We start from the raw sequence: 12,613 nt of genomic DNA on the forward strand, positions 1-12,613 counted from the left end.
TTCAAAATAAAACACCCCATTTGACAAATGCGATGTATATATGTGTGTGTGTTTATATACATATTAGTCAGTGGTATCTAAACAGAGCGCGAGAGAGATGAACACACACACACTCACACCCACTAACACACACACACACACACAAACACACAAGAAAGAGAGAGAGAGAGAGACAGAGACAGAGACAGAGACAGAGACAGAGAGGGCCGGCTATACAGGGTAGGGGTTGGGGCACACACACGCAAACAGAGAGAGATACCCATGATGGAAAAACAGCCCCAAATGTGACGGAGACAACAGCTGGGAGCAGAAGCGCTTGTCGACCGGCGGGGAGAAATGCGCGTCTGATGTGAACGGGTTCGCAGCACTTTGTTGGCAGTGTGGCCCTGGCGTTAGGCCAGAAAATAGAACTGCTAGCATTATGCAGTTTTAAACACCACTTTGTCTGTTTATTAATTGCTTTTAACTCGTTCCGAATTGCTTCTGAACGTCCGTGCTGTGTTTTGGTACATGCTGGACGGAGCCTTGTCCGCACATCTCCCTCTCTCCCCCAGTCCCTCCCCTTGGAGAGAGTCCGGTGGTCTCCTATGAGCCCAGCCTTCGAGATGTGCAACACTCGGTTAAATGTCATTCAGTTCATCAAAAAATATCCCAATTAAAATCAGTAGCATAATAAGCAGATATGTTCCATGTTATTTTGAGTAATTTCAACAACTCAGAGAACAGCTTGAACAAGCTGCGTGTGAACTAACGATCAGGGATTTCAATTTCAGCAGTACGTAACTGCGGATGCGCTACTACTTCCGAAACACAGCAGTTGGGGTGCGTTTGATTTATTGTACTGGGACGTTTGATTTTTGCACAACTGGACCACAGACGTCAAAAAATGCCGTTTGCACTGGGACAGGACAAACAATAAATGAAACCAACGAAATTCCACACATTCTTGTGGTTGGCTCAAACGCTGTCAGCGTGATTTAAATATCTGTGATTGTTTTTAAGGTTTCATACATACCAGCACCCAAACATTAAAACAAATATTTTACTATACATGTTGTGAAGTGTTTCTAATTTCTTTCTACCCAATACAGGTACAGTAAAATACTGAAATGTTTTTATTTGTTTGTTTGTTTTTTGACTTTGCTTTTTAAAAATGCATGAAGCAAGGAGAGGTGAACAGTATGAAGCAATAAAGGTTTTGGTAATAGTACCGGCAAGAATTTAAAACTACTTTCACCCCTGCCCCTTAGAATAGGGGTTAACAACCTTTACAATCAAAAGAGACATTTTTGGCCAAAAAAACACTCAAATAATCTGCCTGAAGCCACAAAACATATTTGAGCTTTATAATGAAGGTAACAGTAAGTCTAAATTCGCCCATCAACATTACCAACAGGTCTAATTAGCATTTATTAATATGTTTAACCACAAGGTGGCTACTCTATAGTTGGCTATTTCTGATTGTTTGATACTTTAACTTTGCACGGTTGGCAGTAAAAGCAAACGACACACTGTTAAACTTACCAAGACTTTTTTGGATAGCTGGCTTAGCTAGGGACATCCAAGACAAGCCACTGCTATTGAGGTTCAGCAAAATTTAAAGGAAAAGGTGACAGGCTGTGTGACACACATTTAGTTGATTAAATGTAAAAACGTTTTTAGTCTGTGTATAGGTTACACATATTCACAACTGAGAATGTAATAATCACTCTAGGCCTATGACAATAAAAAAGTAAAATTAAAATGTTGAAAAATAGCCATCATTAATTTCTATATAAAGCCACAGGGAACCATTAGAGAGGGGCAAAAGAGCCACATATGGCTATGGAGCCATAGGTTGCCTACCCCTTCTTTAGGCAGCACTGCATTAAAAACCAACATGACTGTATCGGCATATTACTACATGGACTCACTAGCACTCTAGAAAACCATTATCAAACACAGTTTGCACTGCATCTACAAATGCAAGTTAAGTCCATGCAAAGTCAAAGTCATATATCAACAACATCCAGAAACACCACCGACTTCTCTGGGCCTGAGCTCATCTGTGATGGACTGACAAAAGTGGAAAAGTGTGCTGTGCTCTGACCAGTCCACATTTCAGATAGTTTTTGGAAAGCACAGACGTCATGTCTTCCAGGCTAAAGAGGAAAAGGACCATCCAGATTGTTACCAGCTCAAAGGTTAAAGCAAGCATCTGTTGATGATATGGGGATGTGTTAGTGCCCATGGCATGGGTGACTTTCACATCTGTCCAGATGTCTTTTTCAGGGATGTCCCTGCTTATTCCAGCAAAACAATGAGACACATTCTGCACGTGTTACAATAGTGTAGCTTCATAGTAAAAGAGTGCAGGTACTAGACTGACCTGCCTGCAGTCCAGACCTGTCTCCTGTTGAAAATGTTTGGAGCATTATAAAGAACAAAATGCAGCAATTGACACCCCGATCTGTTGAGCAACTGAAGTCATATATCAAGCAAGAATGGGAAAGAATTTCACTTTAAATACTTCAACAATTACTGTTGGTTGTAGGTTAAAATACAAGAACTGTGACATCTGATATTCTTAATACTTATACCTGCCTATACAATGATAATGACGCATGATATTTAACTAATATTAAAATTTGGCCTCATGCAAGAGCATTCTTACTCATGTTACTTTTTCTGAAGTTTGCTCATACAAGACATCAAAACCTCTTAACTGCACAAACTTGTTAAATTGCTTGTTTCAACTTGATGAATGTCTCCTTTTCATAAATAGGTGCATGTTTGTGATCATGTCAATTATCAGCATTATCACTGTTCCAGAATTGCTACATATGTAAGGCTATCTGTTCAGCTTTCACTTGTTACCCAGGAGTAAACAAAGGCATTTTCACATCCCAGGGACAGAAGTCCTGCTGTCAGACATTTGCAGATGTTTAGCAGTGAGTAGTTCTATTGACACAAAAATGTTTGATGCTAAAGTCCTATCTTGAAAAAACAAAGCTGTCCATGACTTTGATGGGAGACTTGAACAAAGAGCCCGAGGCAGCTATGAGAATTTTCGAAGCAATTTCTAAAACCATTCTGTAAATTGATGAACCTTGATGCAAATTACACAGATAATATGTTTTTATGGCAACGATCATGCGTTTGGGTGTGTGTCTCAGTGTGTTTATCTCAGTCCAGTTATTAATGCAAACTACTGGATCAATCAGCCTAATATTTTCTGTGCACATTTATGACTATGCAAAGATCTCTTTGTGGTTGCTTTGAGTCATAACTTATTATTAAGTTATTGTTGACCATTGTATACCATCACTGACTGCTGACTCCTCAGTCCTCTTAATTTGGGGGCTGCCAGTTTTCCAGATCGGCTCAGCTCAAAACAGCAAATCTTACCGTCTGATACAAACGACTTGTTGGCCTCTGTCGTGGCTCAATAATTGACATCCATAGAAAAGTTTGGTCTGATTTTTAACTGAAGCATCTGCAGATTCATTCCAGAACCACAAAAGTTAGGCACGATATGACATGAGTAAGTCACTCGTTTTTGTTATCTTTGCCGCCATCTTGTCTGTCGGGGAGCTGGGAGGGACATTTTCATTGGGTGCAGCTCTCATTGCAGTCTGGCTGCTATTCAGTTTTGTTCTGGACCACACTAGGTGCGTTTCAGAGGTGGTGCGCTTTGCCAGCCCGATTTTGTAGACTTGCAGATTTTGTTAATTTGGTCATTTTGCCCCTAATCAGGTAGCTTGGTGACCTGGGTACACTATTGAGTAAATCTTTCCAGTAAAAACTATATTTAAAGTCATTCAGATGAAGGTATTTTGAGTCTGTGGTCAAAAAGTGTTTTCTCTCCGTAGATGAAGGCACAATCTGAACATGACTCATACTAAAACCCCAGACCCCTCATAAATTTAGTTTGTGAAGAAAAAACACATTTAAGTAGGATAAAATGAGTGAATGTGACCAGTTGTCTAACATCAGTAGTATGTTCCATTTAAAAACAAATCTATTGGTATGAGTGGAGGCTCATTGCATCACACTCTTAAATTCCACTGGCCATTACCACTTTATCACATTATAGTTTCCTACACATTGTCAGTGTCATTACCACTTACATTGCTCACCCCTACTAGTGAAAACAGATTATATGCTAATGTAAAGATCCTCAATATTGTATGGCTTCAATCCTTCTTTCATGTCTGTTTCAAATAATTGCGTGCGTCAGAGCTACGCCATCAATCACAAAACCTCAACACATACATCCAGGGCTAATGTTTCATTTGCTGCGAATATGCATGTATGTGTGTACATGTGTGATTAAGAATTCACTTTTATTTGCCTTGTTGCTCCACAGAGTGGGACGGTGCTTCGCTGCACAGAGCAGTGGTCTACACACACTATCTGCAGCTATATCATCTATTTTTTAACACACACGCACGCACGCACGCACGCACGCACGCACGCGCACACACACACACACACACACACACACACACAAAGGGCTCCGACTCATTCATGTGCCTGTTCAGATGATAATAGGAGGCTGTTCTTTGTGTTTACGCTCTTGATATATACAGTAGACCCATACCATCAGGTTTGACAAAGGCTGATGAGAATGTGAAATGACAGCTGTGTGTTCTCAGAGCTGATTGGCATTAAATGTGGGCGTGCAGTGTTTATTCTGTGTTTGTTGTTACATTATTTGTGAAAAACCCCAGATCGGCTGTCAGCAGCTGTCAACCTGCACTCTGATCCCACCAATGATGACCCAGCAAGCATTTTTTGGTTTAAAAAATGTCTAATAGCTGTCTACATGAAGACCTGACGTCTAGGCTAAATCACGGCTGAATTCGGGCTGTCAGTTTAAATTTGGTAGACGTCTAACCATAGCCAAAGTGTTAGACTACACTTAGAATATGAGTAGTTCATGAACTACTCATATTCTAAGTGGACTGTGAATCACCTTCCACCTCATAGATTATTTTTGTGAGATGACTGATAATATTCTGGAAGTTGCAGCCCCATTCCCTCTTCCCTACTTTGTTTGCTCTGATCCTTATCAGTGGATGAGCTGGTGAACTCCATTTGGTTGGTCAGATCTCCATTTTCCTCCAGCAAGCTGCTGGCTATGCTGACTGTATACATTCCAGCATGCAAAGCACACCTGGCTGTGATGGGTGGACCGATTCTTTTCACATTATTAGTTCCTTTGAGTTGATATATGTAAATGTATCCAACATTTTGAGTTTTGATACTTAATATGGTGTCAGGTTCTCTGTGACACTACATTGTAGTACATACATGGTTGACAGCTAGAGCCACCCCCAACAAAGATTCTCTGAAATGCATTACCATTCAATGAGTTCCCGATCATATTTCGTGGCTCATTTGATCTGTTTCTTTTGCTTTTTGTTATCAACGTCTTGTTTTAACGCTCTGAACAATAAAATACAACCCATCTTCTTTTATTATTATTTTATTTGGAGCGTCCATGTTGTTTCCACGTTACAACTTAAAGCTCATGAACACACCGAAGTCGGAAGAAGAATCACAAAGCATGTGAATGCACCATTGGCTTTGGCTAGCGGAGGTCTCGACTTGAGTCTCATTTAGACGGTCATTAATCATTCATTCAGTGCTGTTGCACTACTTTACAACATGTTATGAGCCCTCAGATGTTTGACACTAAAAAGAGTTGTTCCCAAAGGACTGGTTCATTTATTTTGGTCCATCACTAACAGGAGCCATTTAGCTCAAACTTGCAGAGTGCGCCGTGTATTTCTGCCAGATCAAGACCAGATCATGTTCCCACCACAGACTCACCACTCCAGAATTCCTTTGTGACTGGACTGAGACCACTTCCTCTTAAGGGTCCTGGTATGGTTGCTTTGGTTCGATCCCAAGTACGATGACTAATCTGGCCAGATGCATCGTACGAAGGGGGGAACAAACTGTCCAATTCAATCGGACTAAACAACGCAGGTTTGATAACACGTAGCAAAGGTCTATTATGCAATCACATTAAAAAAAACAAAAACTCAATACTAATCAGTCAGAGTTAATTTCATTGACGAAAACTGTGACATTTTTTTGTCGACAGCCTTTCTTCCATGATGAAAATGAGATGACGATGAGCTAAAAATGGATCTTGATAATAAAAACTAAGACAAAATCAATCTTTTATTTTAACTGACAAGATGTGATGAAAATGTTAGTAGTGGACTATTGGGAATTGAAAGCCAAGAACAGCCATGCTTGTAACTATCTTCAAATGCCACATGAGGGACGGGCAAATAAACTCCAGTGAATAGTCTTCCCCAGGATGTTTTAGCTAGCCACTGAACAGCAGTGGAGCAAGCAGCAACCGGCCGCTGGACATACTTAACAGCTGATCCCCGCAGGACTCCACTCAGATCTGAAGTCAAGAAGTTTTATGGGCTGATGCTGTTTGACAGGCAGTTAGGAGGCTCAGCTATCTGTAAGTGTAGCTGTGTTCTAAGTAAACAGTCTGAACTCAGACCAGTTTTCTCTGACAGACGAAAGTTTGGTTTTAATGTGAGAGGACACAAGTTTAAACCTCCAGACTAACATGTTGCAGATTAAGAAAGAATTCAGGCTTTAAATAAGTTATTTCACAATGAACCTGGGTGCATATCCTAGTTGTTTCAGATTTGTTATTTGTGGTGTCAAAGTTTTTGAGAGCATAAATAGACAGATGTTGAGCTTTTCAAAAGATGATCAGAAAATGTGTGCTCATAACTCTTCCCTTAAACCTGTCAAAAACTGCTGGAGAGAAATAATTTGTTGTTGTAGAAGAAATTGTCTCAGTGAATTTTTTATACAACCTGTCACCTTAGTTCTAATTTTGGATACAAGAATTAGTCTAACTGGATTAGTTTAAAGATAAAAAAATATATAGAAAACGTAATGACTAAAAGTCACCCAAACTATGGAGAAAAAAAATGACTAAAATGTGACTTAAACTGATAAGTATTTTTGTCTCAGGACTAAGACCAAATCTAAAGTAGCTGTCAAAATTAACACAGTAGTCAGTGAAATGCTTTAAATCTTGTATACTGATATAAACATTGTCAGGATAATGATCAGTAAGGTTGCTCAAGTATTATTCAATTTAAGAAGACATATAGAGATCAGATCACTCTCTGACGTTCTTCACTGATCATCATTGAAGCTACCTGCGCTCTCCACTGCAGAGCGGCTCATCCTTCAGAAGCTGGATTAACTCACATGCTCACTAAATACTGTTCACTATGTGGGCTCAGCTGGAGGCAAGCAGCTTAAATGGGGCGGCAGTAGCTCAGTCCTTAGGGACTTGGGGACTGTTCAAGTGCCCGCCCGGACCAAATATGGAGCGTGGACTGGTGGCTGGAGAGGTGCCAGTTCACCTCCTGGGCACTGCTGAGGTGCCCTTGAGCAAGGCACCGATACCCCCCTCAACCGCTCGGGGCGCCTGTTGTAGGCAGCCCCCTCCCTCTGACATCTCTCCACTTAGTGCATGTATAGATCCTGTTTGTGCATGTGTGTGTTCAGACCTGTGTGTAATTGACAACAATAGTGAAAAAAATTGAATTTCCCCTCGGGGAATAATAAAGTATATAAAAATTAAAAATTAAATGTCAGCTTGATTCAACAAAATCATTTTAATTTAGCCAACATCTAAGAGAAGAAATAGATGGTTTTGTAAACACGCATTCATTCGTATACAACTGAAACAGACTTCTTTTGTGAAATAGTCAGTAGCAATCTATAACAAAACTATATGTACAATTTACATAAATTATATAAGCTCTAAATAAACTATTAAAATAAAAAAAAGTGATGATTTGCCAGTATGTATGTTGATGTTGTCCAACTTCAAGTCTGTATTTGATCATGTGAGGATACTATAAAATATATGATTGCTGTTTCGACAAAATCTGGCACTAGGGCCTGTCATAGTAGCGTGCACTGGATCCCATCCTAACTATCATACGCCATTGCTGGTGGCTCCTATTTGTAGCAAAAAAAACTCCTGTCATAGCAGACCATCTACTATGGCTATGTGTTTTTTGTATAGTCGTGTTGTTTCTGTTTAGCTCATTGTGTTCCTTTAAATGTTTCATGTTCTCAGGTCTCACTTGGAAAAGAGATCTTACTGTTAGAGACACTGACTGATTAAATAAAAATAAAACAAAAAAATGCCATGCTGTGGCCACTGAATGTGTGTAATTTGAAAGATAATAATGTATATTTTGTTGGAAATTTTGTGTTGGAAGTGATCACTGACATGGATGATATAAACTGCAATTTAATGAATTATAGCATGATATGTTTTTCTTGCCTCACTCATGGTGCTCTTACCTGGTCCCAGTCTATACTTCGGAAAAATGTGTGTGACTTGATATCTGTGAAGCCCGTCTGGACCTGGCAACCCAGCCGCTCCTTGGGATCCTGTTGGGACCAAGACAGCTGGTCAGGAACAACTGTACTTCATACAATGTAAGATTATTCTTTATAATTTAGCATCTACATGTAGACATACAGGGTTACTACTGTTGGTTGATTCTACTTCATGTGGACGGGGGACAATGTAAAATGACAGCATTTCTCTTATTATATTTCAGATATCATGCAGTCTTAAAGGGATAGTTTGGATCTTTTAAGTGGGGATGTATGCAGTACTTATCCATAGTCAGTACATTACATACATTAGATGTTGCTCGTCACGCTACCAGTTTGAGCAACAGGAGTAGCAACACCAAAGCTAAGTAATGTACTGCTGTGGATTGGGGCAGCAAATAGTAAATGGTAAATGGACTGCACTTGTATAGAGCTTTTCTAGTCTTTGGACCAATCAAAGCGCTGTTTACACTGCATGTTACATTCATCCATTCTCACACACAGTCACACACTGGTGGCCGAGGCTACTGTACATAGTGCCACCTGCTACTCAGTAACCATTCACATGTGGACAACCTGCCTTAGGCAGCAGAAAAACATATTTTAGTCACCTCAAAAAAAATCAATATCAGTTTAAGTGTACGCTATATTTAGAATATTTACACCGCTTTACCTTTCTGTCAGACAGCCCGTTCTGAGGGGGAGGGTGTTGACAACCTCAGCTCCCCATCTATGCTCTTGTCAAAGCCACCAGACTCCATTGACAAAACCAGTAGTTTTGGCTTGCAAAACATGGAAGTTGCTACAATTGCCTGAATCAGTTACTGTGTTCGTGTTATTATGTGACTTTGGTGAATCTCAACTTGTCCTTTTAAATGCCAAAATCACACAATAACACAAACAACAAACAAACTAATCAACGCAGGCGTAGACCAGCAGCTCCTGTGTTCAACAATGTTGAACTGCTGTTTTTCTCAATGGAGGCTGGCTTTGAGGAGAACCATATAAAGCATCAGTTCTCCCCTGGAAATTGCAGTCTGACAGCCAGGTAAAGCAGTGAAAATACAGCACACTTTAAACTGACCTTGGTTTTGTTATGTGTACGGTCAGCTTCTCCAAAAAGATAGCGTGGCAGCTGAATGCAATACACTAACTAAGGAAACTACCACATACAACCCCACTTCAAAAGATCCAAACTATCCCTTGGGGAATGAAGCAATGTGGACAGTTAGTAATAATGTTGGCCACACATGATTTCATCATGCTCTGCATGTGTATGTGTACATATAGCACCCCCTGTAAATGCTTATCTTGGACTATGCTCTTTTCATCACAACAATTATGGTGACGACTTACAGAGCTGAAGTGTATGTGAAAGGCTGTTTGCATGAACAGCAGAAGCCTCATGCATCAGAGCTACACTAACACCTGGACCACACTGCCCGCGTGAGCAGCTTGGCTCGGCTGCAGCTCATCTAAAGATTCAGAGTGAAAACCCATTTTTCCCGCATGACGTGCAGTTTGCAACAAAAACAGACATTGAAAATAATCAGTTGATTGTCATATCGACATCATTCCAGCAACACTGTTGTAATGTTGCTGTATCATCTGTAGAATATCTCACTGACATAAAATATATATATATATAATACTTATTTTTGACCCAACACTTTCAGTTTCAAATCAAAATCCCTGTGTGCTCACAGTTTCTGTGGACAGAATCCCTTTATTTGTTAACATGTCAACCAATCACTTTTTGTGCTGACCCTTTTAAATTGAATTTCCCCTCAGGGGGACTAATAAAGTATATAAAATTAAATTAAATTAAATTAAAATTAATTAAAATTAAATTAAAATTATAATTAAAATTAATTACATTTAGCAAAATGTGCATTTTCAGAATTTTTAATGTTATTTTGTTTCAGGTAACTGTCTTCCATTCATTTTACTGAAGTATAAAACATGCAGAGATTTAAAACTTGCATGGGTAAAATGATAACTCTGGTGTTATTTTATATATTTCATCTGTCACTTTCCGACTTTCCACTACCCTGTCTGTGGTGCTCCATGCCTGCTGTTTCTTGCCTGGATCCAGATCTTGGATTCCACCCACTCCACTGAGTTGACTGATTGGTCGAGATATGAAGAGTTGTGGCCACATTCATTTGAAACCTTGGCACTTCTCTACAAACCTTGCTCACCAGTACAAGAAGAACCCACCAACATGATGGTTATATGAAAGCTGCTACAACGCCACATTGTTGTAACCTTCGTAAGTAACAAGATGTAATTCTTACCTGTACCCCAACCTCTAACCTCAACTGCCTCTCATGCCTCTAACAGAGGCTGCTACCGATGCTGTTCTAAATCAACATATCCTCTCAACATCACCCGGCATCGTTTTACTTTGCAACACTCCATTTCTAAAACCAAAGCAAAACAAGTATGTTGGCATGGCTGTGTGAAATTGAAATGTTGTTAGATTCAGGGAGATGCCTAGATTATCTAGTAGGGGTGGGGGGAAAAAAACGATAAACCCAACTTTTATGATTTTTTTTTTGTGGCAATATTGTATCATCATACAGTGCCATGTATTGATTTTTTTTTATAGTTTAAATTATTAATACTGCAAATGCAAGTACAAATTAAACTTTAGGTAGCCTACTTGAATAATATAATCCGTTGCTTTTTCAGTCCACTACCTTCATTTTGCTGAAAAAAAAAATAAAAATAGATGACTGAAGTGAGAAAAGTCGGATATCCAGCAACATTGATTCCCACTGAAGATGTAAATGTAGCTCACAAAAATATAGTTTCATTTTTTTCAAAAAAGGTTAAGTAATTTCCTAAAATTGGCTGGTCACTGTAGTTTTTATTTAATGTTACTCAAACAGGAGGAAATGTTGCATTTGTTGGGGACTATTTTCAGGGGTGGATTAATCCACATTTGGTGCTTTGATGAGTATTTGTGGCAGCAGGATGGTGTATGTGGGATTGAGTCAAAATAAACTAACTTTGTGTGTGTTCATGCTAATGGAGGAATGTGTCAACCAGTGCAACCGCATGGCTCACTGATGTGTTTTATAGTTTTTGGAGAACAATGGAGCTCTGTGGCACTGAGGAAGAATATGGTAAACAGACTGCACTGTAGTGCTTTTATCCAAAGAGTTCTAGAGTTTGATCAGCTCATTGTTGGGTTTGATATTTTCATGGGATTTGTTGACAAAAAGACAAACACAGAATATCACGAGACTGATCATTTAAAACACCACTGTGAATAACTTGTCCACAGATAACCCTGCCTAGTAATACACTTGTAAGTTTAATTAGAAAGGTCTGCGCTGCCTTTCCATGGAACAGTATTTGTGATTTTGATTCATGCAGCGGATATTGATTGTTTTGAAGTCTCTCCAAGTGTTCATACTGAAACGATGTGAGTGTAAGGCAGTCGGTGCCTGAAAAGTGGATGAAAAAGACTTCAAGATATAAAACAATATGGTACTGGCTGCACATTCTTAACCTTCTCTGAGAAACCCCCTTTTTAACAGAATAATTCAAAAGTTTGTTAAATATACTTATTTGCTTTCTTTGTGGGGGTAAGATGTTCAGATGGATCTCAATCTCATGTCTGTGTGTTAGGGACCGAGCTGGAGCCAGGAAGTGGTTAGCCTTAAGCCCAGTTCAGACCAATGATTCACAACGAGACTGAACCATTTTAGAATTTTGCAAAGGAAAACTGCAGCGGTGTGAACTGGCCGGTCTGAGCTCGCCTCAAGACCGCCGATGGTGTCACCTGCAACTCAACTAGTCAATTTGCCAGCGGCTGTTTTTAGAACGTTAAGCACGACACCTGAGTTGTTGCATAGAGATGATACACTGTCTCATCTAGTTGCATTCGTGTGACCTGGCAGATTTTTACAATGTTGCAGAACATTGCAAAATCACTGCATTGCAAATCTTTGGTCTAAACCAGGCTTTCTTTAACATAAAGACTTGAAGAAGGGGGAAATTTACCAAAACATCTACATCATCTACATCTATTTTAAGAATAGCATAGTGATGAATCTGATCTTATTCATCGATCAGCCACAACATTTAAACCAATGACAGGTGAAGTGAATAATATTGATAATCTTGTTACAATTCAGCATTCATTATCATGAATTATCCGTTACAGTTTATCCTATTCAGGGTCACTGAGGGGCTGGAGCCTGTACCA

General features: G+C 39.5%; 1 protein-coding gene across 3 annotated transcripts in view; it reads right to left on the reverse strand.

Annotated features, from left to right (window-relative positions):
* The window catches only part of prkcz (protein kinase C, zeta), a 227,194-nt gene that overhangs the window by 47,346 nt on the left and 167,235 nt on the right, over nucleotides 1-12,613 (reverse strand). For all 3 annotated transcript variants that reach the window (XM_050065364.1, XM_050065363.1, XM_050065365.1), the window contains exon 16: nucleotides 8,356-8,445. In XM_050065364.1, coding sequence (XP_049921321.1) covers nucleotides 8,356-8,445 — 90 coding nt within the window. The remainder of the gene's footprint in view (nucleotides 1-8,355; nucleotides 8,446-12,613) is intronic.

The sequence above is a fragment of the Epinephelus moara genome, chromosome 16, assembly GCF_006386435.1.
Source record: "Epinephelus moara isolate mb chromosome 16, YSFRI_EMoa_1.0, whole genome shotgun sequence".
Taxonomy (NCBI): domain Eukaryota; kingdom Metazoa; phylum Chordata; class Actinopteri; order Perciformes; family Serranidae; genus Epinephelus; species Epinephelus moara.